Source organism: Diaphorina citri, unplaced genomic scaffold (assembly GCF_000475195.1).
Source record: "Diaphorina citri unplaced genomic scaffold, Diaci psyllid genome assembly version 1.1 scaffold2139, whole genome shotgun sequence".
Lineage (NCBI taxonomy): Eukaryota > Metazoa > Arthropoda > Insecta > Hemiptera > Psyllidae > Diaphorina > Diaphorina citri.
The window spans coordinates 14309-30781 of NW_007379564.1; the positions used below are offsets into that span (position 1 = coordinate 14309).

Sequence of the window (16473 nt, forward strand, 5' to 3'; positions counted from 1 at the left end):
GGGAGAATAGGGCGTACGCCGCGAACAAATAGTTGATCAGCAAGAACCACTTGAGGCCACTTTCCAGACAGTGTCTGATGACTGTCGAGGTGAAATCGGGAGGTGGTGGTTGGGCGCAAGTACAGAGGAGCGCTTGAAGAAATCGGCACAGCCAAAGTCCAAACATTGCAGGCTAAATAAGATACAGGAGTATTTTTTCCACTATTTTTTAAACGGGTTGGTTTTAGAATAATTTTTTTTACAGGCCAAAAGAAATGAGATTAAAAGAGAATTAGTAGGTTCTTAGCTACTTGGTAACATAAAGTGCCTCACTGTAGCCCATTTTTTTGCTCATAAAAATCAGCAGATTTCTGAGAAAAGAAGGGCAAGATATCTTCTTTATCACTAAAGTTCATCATAAAATAGTTTACGTTACAAAAGACCTTTCAAAGGCTGTAAATTACTCCCAAGACCGCAAAACATCTTGAAAAATATTAAATTTCCAAAATGTCGCCCATCCTAAAAACCCAAATCGTCGTTCCATGGCTCGGAGATTTTGAAAGGAAAAAAAATTCCAAAGTCTACAAAATCCTTGTCGAAATGACGACAGTAGGAAACGCATAGTTTACGTTACAAAAGACCTTTCAAAGGCTGTAAATTACTCCCAAGACCGCAAAACATCTTGAGAAATATTAAATTTCCAAAATGTCGCCCATCGTCGTTCCATGGCTCGGAGATTTTGAAAGGAAAAAAAATTCCAAAGTCTACAAAATCCTTGTCGAAATGACGACAGGGAAATATGAGTTAGGGATATTAAGGACACCAAACAAACAGGAAAGGGAGTGGAAGAAGTACGGAGGGGCAAAAAGGGATGGAGGGAAGAAGGGAGAAAGAGGCGGAGGAAAGGAGTCCCAAGAACCCCCAAAGCTCATAAATAATTGTTCACTTTCATTTCTTTTCTCATCTAATCCTTCCATCTTCTATGCTTTTGTACATCCTCTGTTTATAAGACCTACCTAGAGAGTCTGTCTCTAAATAAAACATAAGGTGTTCTGTCCTTAGTGAATATGTCCTTTCTAACTTTCCATGTCTGCTTCTGCTGGGTTAAAAACTAAAAAGTCTTCAATCTAAGAAAACTGAAGGAGATATATCATGTTCCATCGGCCTTCCGCCTCAGATATCTCCCGTTTGACCATGCATTCCAGCCAGCCAGGATAGTACTTTGACAGCTCACCGAATCCCGCCCGTTGAACTAGCAAAGGCCCAACATTATGACAAGTGTGTCGAACTACTCGAAATGATGTCATGATATTTATTTGTTGTTGCTGTGGTTCCTCCCACCGTTAGTTTTATTTCCGCATCTTTCTCACATTTGATATTGGAGAAAATGTAGGGTGTCGCTTGACTGAATCTCTGTAAGGTTTGTATGGCCTGGCAGTCTTTGAATCACATTATCTTATATGTATAGGGTCTTTTATTGAGTTTTTGTTTTTGGGGTTTCTAGTATTGAATGTACAAACCTGGCAGTCTTTGAATCACATTATCTTATATGTATAGGGTCTTTTATTGAGTTTTTGTTTTTGGGGTTTCTAGTATTGAATGTACAAAAAATCCTGAGACAGGTTGTGGAATATTGTTCGAAAATGCCATGATTGGTTTGTATGTATGAAACTTCCACCATGTGCTTGTCTGACATAGGCTCCGTCCTGGCAGACCCTGAACACTGTCACACAGAAGTACAGTGGGTTTTTCTGAGAGTCCTTTTTGGGCTTCTCAGCCTTAGGAAGACAAGACATCCAGATTTCAGACAGTCATGAGTTTTGAAGATATGAAGTTCATACGAAAAGGCTTCAATTGGCGATAATTTTTTAGCCTTTGAAACATAACATTTAGAAACCTGTACTGCAAACATGCATTTGCAAAGCTATGTGGAAGCACTTCCCTCATTTCCAGAATGTCTTGGAATCTTTCAAAGCAACTGACTCTGTTTAGATATCCAGCTCAGCTCGGGCAACCCTGTTCATAAAATCCAGCAAAATATTATCATGTCCCATTTCTTTGCCGTACTACGGTTGTCTGCGTCCCAATACATTCATAACATTCCCGTTCTTGAAATCCTTCCCATTTCTTGAAATGTGCTCCCCCTAAATATTGAGGTCAGTGGAATGTGGGAATTTGCATTGACTTTGTCCGACGAAAGATGCTAGTTTTATTTTGCGGACTGAACAGCGCAATGCAGCGTTTATGTATTAAAAATAAAAACTTGGTTGGGTGGAAGAGCTTACAGTGAGAGAATCCTGCTATTAAGGCCTTGGACTAAAAAAATAAACGAGATTTCGACCAGTTTGGCGATTGCCCTCCTAAGCTTGAGCGAGCTTCAAAAGCCCCCAACACTTGATGCATGCACATGCACAGTAAGTCATTCTATTTTTCAAAAACTGCCATCATTGGATGAAAATAGTTTTGAACATTTTCTTTGCTGTAACTGATGAGACTGGGATCTCGACCAAATGTTTCTTCATTTGTTCTGGAAACCTAGATTGTGAATGCCTAGATTAATCCTGCGATGAAAAGTTGCTTGCGGTTTTTACTCCGTCAAGATTTTCATAGAAGATATTCCGGTGAATTTTTAATCAAGCAAATTATCCCTCCGTTTCTTCCTGGTGTGGGTTGGAAACCTTGGTTTATTTTAGCAGAAGAAGGACTTGGTTTGTGATTTGCGGGATCGAAGGAGAAGAATTTCAATCGTGTGCAGCACTTAAACGCTCATCATATCAAATTTAGTTTCCCGATTGCTGTTCTTCTGGGAAGTTTACGTGAAATTAAACTCCTGAACAAAAAGGCGAGGGGACCAATAATTGTTGAAAAAGTTGCCCTCATGCTGGCCACTCACGCTCAGAACGTCTGACAGACCCAGGTCTGAAGCTTTTTCCGCCACACACGACTGTCTGACGGACGTAGACGATCCAAGTGTGAATAGTGGGTATCACATACCAAGAATTGAAAATCAAAATAATACAAAGGACTTAAAGGTTTTTTCCGCCACACACGTTTCGATTGTCTGACGGACGTAGACGATCCAAGTGTGAATAGTGGGTATCACATACCAAGAATTGAAAATCAAAATAATACAAAGGACTTAAAGGAGAATGTGAGAAAGACGTGGAAATAAAAGTAACGGTGGGAGGAACCGCAACAACAAATAAATATCATGACATCATTTCGAGTAGTTCGAGACACTTCTCAAAATGTTGGGCCTTTGATAGTTCAACGGGCGGAATTTGGTAAGCTTTCAAAGCACTATCCTGGCTGGAATGTACGGTCAAACGGAAGATATCTGAGGGAGATCGATAGAACATGGTATACCCTCCTTTAGGATTTATGAAGAGCAATTGCACGGCATTATCACTTATGTCTACAATAGATCGTGTACATAGTTCTAGAAACTAGTCTAAATAGTTCATCTAAAGAATGATAAATGGCTTTCACTCCCTCAGTTTGAGCCTGAGGGAGTGAAAGCCATGCTGGAGTACCTTAAGATCATCGGATTATATACAAAAATATAACACCTTGAGAGAGGTCCCACGAAAGACAAAAACTTGTTAAAGTGGGTTAAAAAAAAAAAAAAATGATAGATAGAAAGCGAGAAAGAAAAAATTCTTTTCTTAGTTCTGACCCTTGGTTTTTTTTTTTTAATCTCCTTGGAGACTTTCTACGTCTGCCCTCCTAGTTGGTCAGGAAAGTTGTGAGGGAGCTACAAGTTGCCAGGCAGCTAATTCGTTTCTATTCACACAAATCTTCCCCAGGCACATAAAACTTGTCAAGATTAATCCCCCTTCCCTTCTCGTCTTTTATCCCTCTGCCTTCTCCTCCATTATCTCTTCCTTCTTTTTCTCCTCTTCCATTACCTCTTCTTACTCTTCCATTTCCTCTTATTCTATCTCTACGTCTGTCATCACCTCTTCTTCTCTTCGTTCTACTCTTACCTCTTGTCTTACTTATTATTTTCTACTTCCTATCCTTCTCCCTTCCCTCATCCTTGGTCCTACCCTTCCTAGTACTAGTACAAAAGTACGGGTCTGAGCCATAACCACGTTCTCACCTTTCTTCTCATTTTCGCCCTGTGGAGTTCGAGATTTTCCAACTCCTCATTTTTCTTCTTCTTCCTCTCTTTCTTCTCACCCCCTAGAAGTTCCTGTAAGCTTAGGGGATGAGCTAACATTTGTGCTTATTATTGTTTGTAAATAAATATTTCATTCAATTCAATTCAATTCAATTCTCCTCCGTCTCTTCCTCTCTTTCTTCTTCTATTTTTTTGTTGTTTCTACTAGGTCTGCTTTTTCCTCCTCCTCCTCTTCTCGTTCTTATTTCTTGTTCTCCTTTTTCCGCCTCTATTTTCTCTTTCATTTTTACCCTATGGAGTTCGAGATTCAGATCTTCTTACTCCTCTTCAACCATCTCATTTTTTCCTTCTTTTGGTTTTCCTCCATTTCTTCTTCTTCTCTCCCTCCTTCTCAACCACTATTTTCTTCTCCCTCCCCTCTTTCTCAACCTCCACCTCCTTCTCTTTCTCAACCAATTCCTCTAGCTCCTCTTTTTCTTTTCCACCCCCGCTTCCTTTTCATTTTCACCCTGAGGATTTCTGGTTATGACTTTGAAAAAAAAAAGCCGTATTTTCGTTTCGCAATTTCTCTTCTGAAGCTCGTTTCCACTCTTTTGGTTTGATAGCTGTACTAAACCATGGGAAACAGAGGGAGCCTCAGTCTTTTTTGGATTGTCATATTCTACCGCACATTACATAAACGAGCGTCCATATTTGCAAAATGGCGACGTTTTGGCGGTCGTTAAGCTCACCCAGAAAATACCCGGCGACACTCGATTTAGGAACTCTTATGGAAGCTTCCTTTTGAAAAAACTTAAGTTCCTCTGGTAAATTGTATCCCTCCTCTCTCTCCATTTTGTTTCCCTATCTAATTTCCTCCTCTTCCTCTTTTTTGCGAAGGATTTAACCGACGAAAATTCTGCTTTCCATCGGAAAACAATTGAAAACGGGGACTCTCGGTTGACTGGAACACCCTGAATAGGGTACTTCCCGTTTTATACACTTTCGCAGTGAGGTGTAGTTCCGTGTTTTATGTTCCTTTGTTATTTGAAGTATATTTATGTTCCTTCCACTTTATATCAGATGGCCCGATATAGGTCACATACGACCTGTTTTTTTTTTTCTTCTTCTTCTTCTTCTTCTTCTTTTTTTTTCTTCTTTATAGGTTTCTGCGTTAAATTCAGCTCTAATCTCTGGAAAGTCGACACGGTTGAGTCCTTTTCATGCCGCTTCCCCTCCCCCCCCCCACTGTTGCGTTTATGTTGGCCGATAAAAAAGGATTGAGTTTTTTTTTTTACTTTCTATTACCTACCTTGAGCATCGAGAGGCCTGTCAAAGAATGTTTGGTCTAACTTTTCGAAGTAATTTTTGTGGATTTACTAACAGAATTTTTGCTAGTTCTTCCCTCCGATTGATTGTGATTGTCTTATGACTGGTGAAAGAACAAAGATATCAAAAAAAGTAGGGGAGTTGACCTCATCTCACTTTATTTCCCTATCCTCCCCCTCTTTTTGTAGTTTCATAACGTAATAGAAAGTCGTGTGATGTTCACACCCGGCTTTTCATTCTTTGTCTGATTTTATGACATCTACATTTACAATACATAGAGTTTTATATGTGTAATCTCGGACCTTAACCTTGAATGCCTGATTTCGAATTGTTACAATGTACAATATGATATTAAATAAGTCCATACGCAATTCTTTGAGATAAAATCTAATATGTTTCTGTCTCGTATACGAGCCTAGGGCTAATAGCCTGGAAAACGAAAGAGAGAGAGAGAGAGAGAGAGAGAGAGAGAGAGAGAGAGAGAATTTCCGAAGAGATGTATCTTGAAATTGATTGGCTCTACCCAATGCCTATATGACACTTACTTTCAGATACGGGTAGAATTCCAGGCCAAAAAGGTGCAGTAAAAGAGGAATAAGAAGGAGACGAAGAAGAAAAATGCTACAGCAGGAGAAGATCAAGCTACTGTTCAATGAACGATACTTACTTTCGTGTCCGCAAATGTCACCAACTTTAGATTTGGAATCTCCAGTGATTTGCCACAAGTAAGTAATGAACGATGATTTCTGTGACGAAAGTCCAACATTCGCTTTTCACGTGTTAGACCTAAACTTACCTCTTTCTCAGCGCGCAGTTGGACGTCCATATCGTGAATAACGCTACTCCGGCGTCGTCGCTCGAGACACTCTAGCTCGCGGTGTTTGCGTCGCTTCGACGCGAGCATGCGCTGGTATCCGTGTCGGTCCCCGGAGTGAACTATGGCGAGCTTCAGCGCCGAGATCCACTGGAGTCGACTCCTGAAACCAGAAATCAAATGGTGCCTCGTGAGGAAAATGAGTAGCTATGACATATAAATGCGCATAGCGACCGGTGCCAGCATAGTAGGTTAACATTATTGGATGTTGGATTATTGAGATAACACAAAGAAACTGCATTTATTTATTTTATTGTTTTTAATTTAAATCAAATGGGCGGTATAAAATACTATCTTAAATTCTGCAACCTCAGTGGTGTACTGATTAAGGCGGTCTCTTCTTGATCCCTTGTGTTCCACGGCCATTTTAGATTAGGACTAAAATGGTGTACTGGTTAGCACAGAGTACTTCAAATCTTGAAGATGTTGGCTCCTATTTTAAGCAGATATTAAACAACAAACGCTTACTTGTGCAGTTACTGGCACTACCCGGCCTAAAGCTGTGCCCTTCCCTAGGCATGGCACACTGCCTTGTCCCCTCATGAAAATCTGGGAGGGCTTGAGCCACCCGGCTCTTCTGGTGTATGTATGTTTATCGAATGTCAGTTATAAATTGAAAGAATATATGTATCTACCTTGTTTATCCTGCTGAGATAGGACTGAAAAGTCCCTTTACCCCCGCAGTCTAACCAAGGTCTTTTACTCATCTTTTGACTATTTTCGACATATTATGTGGAGTAGACATCCAGTTTTCCTGGAGGACAATCGTCTTACCTGTGATCATAGGTGGCAAACTCATATGTTCTCTCATTCGTGTGAATGATGATCCGTTGGAGCGTGGAGTCGATCCAGGAGTTGGCGTCGATGGCGATGATTCCACATTGCTCCCTCTCCTCTTGATTTTTGTAGTAGACGAGTTGGGTGGGTTTGAGCACGAACCAGTATTCGCGGAGTGTCGGCAGAAGGTAGCCACGCTTCAAGAGAATTCCCTGTAAATGAGAAAGCATTTCAATGCGAAGCGATTAGAAATTAAGGGACATAATGATGCCACATTGCTCCCTCTCCTCTAGATAAGCTTAGTGGGTTTGGGTACGAACCAGCGTGACGCTTCCAAAAGATTCGCTCCCTGCAAATAAGAAAGTATAGAACATTAGCGTAGTGCATTAAGCGGGGAACGACATTTGTGACAAGCATTTATGCTTAACACAATTAAAATTCCTTTTTTTCCTTTTTTTTTTCCTTTTTTTACTTCTTATGGACTCTATGGGGGACCAACTGGAAGACTGAAAGTTCTTTAAAATTCATAGAGCCTTGAGTAAGTCTTGGAAATGATTTTCTTTTTCTATATTAGTTTTTTTTTCTAATCTTTGAGGGTTGAAGTGGCACAATTGTCCTTAAGAAGCTCTTCCACCTCAACCACGTTTCTTTCTACATACCACGTAAAATAACTCTTTCAAATCTCGTTCCGTTGGTGCATCAGTAGCCTGTACCATATTCAACCACGTTTCTTTCTACATACCACGTAAAATAACTCTTTCAAATCTCGTTCCGTTGGTGCATCAGTAGCCTGTACCATATTCATTTTGGTGGCATTTCTCATCTATCGAGATTATCTTCAAGTTGCCAGCTTCAAAACAGACCCTTTTTCCATGATTGATTATAGAACATAGAATTGAGTTGGATGAAAAGGGGTGACGATAACTCCACATTACTCCCTCTTCTTATATTTTTTTTTTCTTAGACGAGTTAGGTAAGTTAGGTTAGTTTGAAAACGAACCAGTCACTATTCACGGAATGACAAGAGCACAAACACAATCTACATAGATTCTAGAAGGTATCCGAGAAGCTTCAAAACGAAAAAACAATGGAAACATAGGACATATTGAATATTGTCATTGAGGTAGAAAAAAGTAAAAATAAGGCCATTGGTGAATTGGCATGTAAAGCATGATTGATGAGACTTGTGCAACGTCAAAACCGGGTCATTGACTTACTCTGAAATTAATTTTTCAAAGCTCGAAATCTTCGTTCACAATATCAGAAACGCTGCCTTTCTACATCCACCTATAAAGAACCATCCTGGTGTGAAATAGGTAACATAAAAAAAATGATGATAATAGCGAAGGGGTCAAAAAAGCAATTTCGACCGTGTTTGAAACATTGTGAAATCACCTTGCTCCCTCGAAAATAGGGGAAATCCCCTTCCTCTGAAAAGGGGGTAAATTCTTCCCTTGAGAGAAGAAAAAGGGGTACCTTGTGTAATAAAACTTTTCAATATGACATGGGAAGGTACCCCCCTTTTTTTCGACGAGCTCATCGTTGCTTAACTTGGATGAATTGGAAAGCGGTCTTTTGGAAAATTAGGCTGGGTTTATACTTGGTCAGGTTTAAAAAATTTTAATCTTACGGCATCAAATGCTTTCGAGCTATCGAGTAAGGTCTCTCTGTGCATGAGACTTCCCAAGCATTGTGATATCCCTCTCTCAAAATTTAAAAGCAATTTATTTTTAAAATCACATATGACTGTCGTGAGATAAGAATTTGGATATTCAGAGCAAGTTTAACCACTGCTTTTCTACGTAAAATCTTCGGTGGTGTAGTGGTTAAGACGCTTGTCTAGTAAACGGAAAAACCTCAAGATTTGAGTGAAAAACCGCTTAGGCCAGAGAAAATTTGGACCATTCCCTCGACGAAATCCTGAATACGGCCCTGTCACACGCCACTGATTTTAAATGTCAACGAAAAAGGAAGGGATTGTGAAATTGAGAAGATACTGATGGAGGAAAAGGAATCCATAACGGATGGAAAGGAAATGAATAAGGACTGGGAAGAAATAACACGAGGAATGATATGTAGATAGAATAGAGAATAGAATATAGTGCTTTCCTGCCTAATGCTTATTTATGCTGTTCGGCTAAGACAGAGTCCCTTTATCCCATACAGTAGGATACTACTATTATTGAGGTCAAATTTTCAAACAATGTTGATAAAATTCCATACCTCGGCTGGGATTGAACCCACGCCCTCTTGATTACCATGTGAGCGTCTTGACCACTACATCATGGAATATACATATACCTCATTAATTCGGCTGGAAGTAGGAAGAGACCTTTTTATTCGTTTCGACAGAGGGAACTGTAAATGCTGAGGTCTTATTGTCCCGAAATCGAAGAGAGAAGAAAGACAGGATAGAAGAAAGCCAGCCGTTCCGAGAACGAATCTGTTTAGGATAAAGCTCGGCCAGGGTAATTGAACCCGCGACCTCGGGTTTCCAAGGCAGGTGCTACCCTCCAAGGTACTAGGCTGGGTTATACGATGAAACTGAAAAGTCCCTTTGGCCCGTACCTATTTTATTTTCCTTTTCTTTTTACTTTCTATTATGATTGATGAGACTTGTGCAACGTCAAAAACCGGGTCATTGACTTACTCTGAAATTAATTTTTCAAAGCTCGAAATCTTCGTTCACAATATCAGAAACGCTGCCTTTCTACATCCCCCATCCCTTGCCAACTTGTTTGTTCCTTATCTTGTCTGTTATTTTCTCTCCAGTCTTCCTTTAATATCTTCAGACACAATATTTCCCATACACCCTTAGTATCTCGAAGTATCTCATACCCATTCGGCGCTGAACAAGATTTTGCATTCTTTAATGTGACAATCCGATACGGCCTTTTTGTTGCTGCCTGTCAGAACCTAATTCAATGCTTACAAGAGATTTGCCGTCAAAGATGAACTTGCGCCTAATTCAATGCTTATAAGTGTTGAAGACTCGGTAACTTTGTGAAGCTATCAATTACCAAAGGAATGATAAGTTAAATTTATAATGATGACATTAATGACTCTTCAGATTTAAATACATTGTGACATTTTGATTTTGTTCATATTTCTAGTCTTACCTCATCTTCTTTAGTTCTCACACCAGGACACCCCATTTTCATATTTGAGGAGAATTTCTCCTGATGTCTATGAATGAATTATGAGTCTTAAATGAATGAGCTCATCCATCGTATACACATTTTTGCAACTGTCGAGTAGACACTCTCCTCGCAATTTAAATTAAGATTTATGAAGAGCAATTGCACGGCATTGTCACTTATGTCTACAATAGATCGTCTACATAGTTCTAGAAACTAGTCTAAATAGTTCCTCTAAAGAATGATAAATGGCTTTCACTCCCTCAGTTTGAGCCTGAGGGAGTGAAAGCCATGCTGGAGTACGTTAAGCTCATCGGATTATATACAAAAATATAACACCATGAGAGAGGTCCCACGAAAGACAAAAACTTGTTAAAGTGGGTTAAATTAAAAAAAAAAAAAAAAAAAAAAAAAAAAAAGGAGCAGCCAGTAAGTATTACAAGTACATTTAAAAAATAGAACAAAACCAGTTAGAAGATTTCAAGATTACAGAGTAAAAATTAGAAAGATAAAGCAATAGCTAGGGGGTGTTCTCTAACAGTTATTTATGCATGGGTCTGTTGCTGACCATATTTTTAATATATATGTAATTGAGGATACTTTAAATGAGGCTATAGTAATAGAAAGATTCAAATTCTTGATAAGGATTTTTGGTTTTAGAAAATATCGTAGCATATGACACTAAACTTAGACCATAAAATAATATTATGAGTGTCTTGAAAATTTTCTGTATCGTTAAACAATCACAGGGATGAGTACTTGAATGGGCCGGTTGCTGTGATTGTTTAACGATACAGAAATTTTTCAAGACACTCATAATATTATTTTATGGTCTAAGTTTAGTGTCATATGCTACGATATTTTCTAAAACCAAAAATTCTTATCAAGAATTCGAATCTTTCTATTAGTAGATATTAAAAATATGGTCAGCAACAGACCCATGCATAATGCATAAATAACTGTTAGAGAACACCACCTAGCTATTGCTTTATCTTTCTAATTTTTACTCTGTAATCTTGAAATCTTCTAACTGGTTTTGTTCTATTTTTAAATGTACTTGTAATACTTACTGGCTGCTTTTTTTTCAACAAAGAGAGAAGAAAGACAGGATAGGACAGCCGTTCGGAGACCAAACCTCATCTGTTTAGGATAAACTGATAAAGTTCACCCCTGAGACCTAGCGATTCAAAGGCAATTATATTAAAAATATGGTCAGCAACAGACCCATGCATAAATAACTGTTAGAGAACACCCCCTAGCTATTACTTTATCTTTCTAATTTTTACTCTGTAATCTTGAAATCTCCTAACTGGTTTTGTTCTATTTTTTAAATGTACTTGTAATACTTACTGGCTGCTTTTTTTTCAACAAAGAGAGAAGAAGGAGAGGATAGGACAGCCGTTCGGAGACCAAACCTCATCTGTTTAGGATAAACTGATAAAGTTCACCCCTGAGACCTAGCGATTCAAAGGCAGGGGTGCCACGTACCCTGCAAGCTAACTAAGCTCTAAGCTTGTTTTTAAGTAGTCCCTCCATCCAACACTGGTAGACGATTGAAAGGGGGTACCTGCCGGCTTTCGCCTCAATCCCCCAAGCTAATCAGGCTAGCCATTAGTCTTACCTTGCTTGTAAATTCCGGACTATTTCTTCGTCCCTCTTGGCCTGGGTTTCTTCGACGATCCCCCACCCAAGCTAATTAGGCTAGCCATTAGTCTTACCTTGCTTGTAAATTCCGGACTATTTCTTCGTCCCTCTTGGCCTGGGTTTCTTCGACAAGTTTCTGCTCCAACTCTTCCAGCTGTTTCTCTTTGACCTGTTTTAGTTCTTGCGCTCGCTGCTCTGCCGCTCGTCTGGCCTGAAACATCATGTGGAGTAGAGAGGAGGATTTATTTCCTTTAAAGCGCTTTAACTCTACGGACAGTAGATCGGAGAGGAGATTTAATGTAACTGTATGACTGTACAACTGCTGAGGTCTTTGGTTAGGAAAAGGCTATGTCGAAACAGAACATGATATGGAGTAGAGAGGAGTCACTGTATGACTGTACAACTGCTAAGGTCTTTGGTCAGACACTCACCATCAGGTAGACCTGACAGGTATGTACACCTGATCAGGTCGGCCTGTCAGATTTACATGATACCTGATGAGCACACACCTAGCCTGCAACAGGACATGATGTAGAGTTAGGAGTAGAGAGGAGGTTTAACGCCATGATACAACTGACAAGGTCTTTGTTTAGGCCAGACACTCACCATCAGGTATACCTGACAGGTATGTACACCTGATCAGGTCGGCCAGTCATCAGATTTACATGATACCTGATGAGCACACACACTATTAGGTAGACCTCATAGGCGGGCCTTTTCAGCCGTATATGTCAGGTGATATTGAGTGGCTGGCCTTAGGAAGAGAAGAGACCATGTCAAGCCCAAATTCTAATGAGAGTAATGAGTAAATGCTATTTAGATGGGCATCTAGAGATAGGTGAATTGAGTCTAAAGCTGTGTCCACATATAGTCGACGGATAGTCGACTGAAACCGTACACTACCTCGACAACATAGATTCACCTTTCTTCCAGCTGTTTCTCTTTGACCTGTTTTAGTTCTTGCGCCCGCTGCTCTGCCGCTCGCCTAGCCTGCAACAGGACATGATGTAGAGTTAGGAGTAGAGAGGAGGTTTAACGTCACGATACAACTGACAAGGTCTTTGTTTAGGCCAGACACTCACCATCAGGTAGACCTGACAGGTATGTACACCTGATCAGGTCGGCCTGTCAGATTTACATGATACCTGATGAGCACACACACACTATTAGGTAGACCTCATAGGCGGGCCTTTTCAGCCGTATATGTCAGGTGATATTGAGTGGCTGGCCTTAGGAAGAGACCATGTCAAGCCCAAATTCTAATGAGAGTAATGAGTAAAAATGCTATTTAGATGGGCATCTAGAGAGAGGTGAATTGAGTCTAAAGCTGTGTCCACATATAGTCGACGGATAGTCGACTGAAACCGTACACTACCTCGACAACATAGATTCACCTCGTCGATCGATGGTCGATCAAAGAGGTCGACTATGTGTGGACACATCAGCTTTACATAAACGGGAAACGATAATAATTGAGACAAGATCTCGGGCACAATTGAAATCTCGAGTGGTTTAGTGAACCATCAATGCTCGCCCTACTCGTCATCGTCATGCGACAATTGAGACAAGATCTCGGGCACAATTGAAATCTCGAGTGGTTAAGTGAACCATCAATGCTCGCCCTACTCGTCATCGTCATGCGAAGAAACTTCATCGCTTTGTATGAAACTAACAACAGATATAAAAATTAACAAACCGTTAGTTTATTCTGAAAGCTTCTTCTCGGAAGAAGGACTTTACACAAAGTCTGAGGAAACTACACAGAAAAATCACCGAGTGAAGAGAAAAGTCTCCAGATTCAGCGAAACGAAAGACGAAAATGTACAAAAGGAAGAAAAATAAGGAAACATTTATCTCGTGACAAGTAGGTATACAGGAGGCAACAAACATTTTTTTTTTTTTTGAAAAGGTGACAGGGAACTATAACTCCTAAGGTCTTATCGTCCCGAAATCGCAGAGAGAAGGAAGAAAGGATAGGAAAAAGCCTGCTGTTTCTAGAACGATAATCCCATCAGGATAAAATCCGCCCCGGACGGGAATCGAACCGCCTAGCACTTACAAGGCAGACGCGCTACCAACCAAGCCAGCTAGGCTGGCTGAAAAAGAAAGAAAAGTACTGAATGCCACACAAGGTACTGGATTCAGTACTATTGTACTGTATTTGGAAACCCTGATCCCTGGTGGGAAGCCTGAGGAACTTTCTCAAGAAGCAATTCCCACGTGTGGGGAAATTTCTGTACAAGTACTTTTTCCCAACACGTGAAGCCCCCAAGAGTCCCAAGTGCCTTGTGGAATATTTGAATCCCATTCAAACATATCTTTTACTTTACTTCCTTCAATTCATTGAAGTTCTTTGCTATTACCAACCTCAGTCGTGTAGTGGTCAGCGCGGTGTCCTTCGGATCTTGAGGTCCTTACCATCCCTCCGTTTCTTCCTGGTGTGGGTTGGAAACCTTGGTTTATTTTAGCAGAAGAAGGACTTGGTTTGTGATTTGCGGGATCGAAGGAGAAGAATTTCAATCGTGTGCAGCACTTAAACGCTCATCATATCAAATTTAGTTTCCCGATTGCTGTTCTTCTGGGAAGTTTACGTGAAATTAAACTCCTGAACAAAAAGGCGAGGGGACCAATAATTGTTGAAAAAGTTGCCCTCATGCTGGCCACTCACGCTCAGAACGTCTGACAGACCCAGGTCTGAAGTTTTTTCCGCCACACACGTTTCGATTGTCTGACGGACGTAGACGATCCAAGTGTGAATAGTGGGTATCACATACCAAGAATTGAAAATCAAAATAATACAAAGGACTTAAAGGAGAATGTGAGAAAGACGTGGAAATAAAACTAACGGTGGGAGGAACCGCAACAACAAATAAATATCATGACATCATTTCGAGTAGTTCGAGACACTTCTCATAATGTTGGGCCTTTGCTAGTTGAACGGGCGGAATTTGGTGAGCTTTCAAAGCACTATCCTGGCTGGAATGTACGGTCAAACGGAAGATATCTGAGGGAGATCGATAGAACATGGTATACCTTCCTTTAGTCTTCAGTTAGTGACTGTCTCCTTCAAGGGCAGGTAGTCCGTGAAGACTTATTAGAAGATAAAAAGATAGACTTAATAGAAGATAAAACGAAACAATTAAGACAAGTACCTGTGCTGAAACCAGCCAGTGGAAAAGTTGAGCGAATTCAAAGAAAATACAAAACGTTCAGTGAAGCATTTAGAAGGCAGGATAAACGATGTATAGTGTGTGAGGGAGAGAGAGATATAGAAAGAGAGAGAGGGAGAGAGAGAGAGAAGGAAAGAGACAGAGGATAAGGACAGGATTACTTTTACAAGTAAACTGAAAGGAAAAAATCTAAACTGGGTCAGTTTCAGTTACGCTCGTTTCTTCAATCCTTGAACAAATATTTTAACTTCTTCGTTGGACTTATTAGAAGATAAAAAGATAGACTTATTAGAAGATAAAACGAAACAATTAAGACAAGTACCTACATACCTGTGCTGAAACCAGCCAGTGGAAAAGTTGAGCGAATTCAAAGAAAATACAAAACGTTCAGTGAAGCATTTAGAAGGCAGGATAAAGCGGCGACGAAGGAAGGGGGCTTGGAATTTATCTTCTACAAAGGCTGTGCTAAAGTGACGTACCACGATATTTCCAAAGGGGAAGCTATAAACCCATAAACAGTATGTCGATCTGCTGATGGTCGGGTATAAAGCTGTGTCCACACGTAGTCGACGCCGTCGATCGACGAGGTGAAGAGGTGAATCTATGTTGTCGAGGTAGTGTACGGTTTCAGTCGAAAAAGATCGACGGCGTCAATTACGTGTGGACATAGCTTTAGAATCTAGGTTAAACAATCACTAAATTATCACTTACTATTTTCGGTACGTGGTAGAAAGGGTGTGAGAATATCGTAGAGAGAAACCAAAAGCAGTGCTTCCCTATCTTCCAAGATACGCCTCTGGTATGCTCACAAAAGCTGAGGAATAAGGGAGCATAGTAGTGAAAGTTTTTTTTTTATCCGTCAGTCTGTTTCCTGAAGCCTGAATTTCATTTAGCATACATTATCTAAATGCTACCTTTATCTACATTATCTAAATATCTTTTGCCTTTATCTACATTATCTAAATATCTACATAAATGCAATTTCGAATGAAAAGATGTTGCAATGCTTCGATTAGTAGCCCTAAAGACCTGATCAATGTTATTATATGGTACAAGAACTATGTTGGTGAGGTTCAGGGTTTGGCACTCTAATGTAAATGCTCTAAGCGTATCACGATATTTCCAAAGGGGAAGCTATAAACCCATAAACAGTATGTCGATCTGCTGATGGTCGGGTATGAAGCTGTGTCCACACGTAGTCGACGCCGTCGATCGACGAGGTGAATCTATGTTGTCGAGGCAGTGTACGGTTTCAGTCGAAAAAGATCGACGGCGTCAATTACCTATGTGTGGACATAGCTTTAGAATCTAGGTTGAACAATCAATAAATCACTTACTATTTTCGGTACGTGGTAGAAAGGGCGTGAGAATATCGTAGAGAGAAACCAAAAGCAGTGCTTCCCTATCTTCCAAGATACGCCTCTGGTAAGCTCACAAAAGCTCAGGAATAAGGGAGCATAG

General features: G+C 40.2%; 1 protein-coding gene across 1 annotated transcript; it reads right to left on the reverse strand.

The window, feature by feature from the left end:
• Positions 1 to 5967: 5967 nt before the first annotated feature.
• LOC103518277 (differentially expressed in FDCP 6 homolog) lies at positions 5968 to 7333 on the reverse strand. The gene is made up of 2 exons (XM_026830133.1): positions 7059 to 7333; positions 5968 to 6387 (listed from the first exon to the last, which is right to left on the reverse strand). The coding sequence occupies exons 1-2, from the start codon at positions 7289 to 7291 to the stop codon at positions 6060 to 6062; spliced, it is 561 nt and encodes a 186-aa protein (XP_026685934.1). The 5' UTR covers positions 7292 to 7333; the 3' UTR covers positions 5968 to 6059.
• Between the last annotated feature and the right edge of the window lie 9140 nt (positions 7334 to 16473).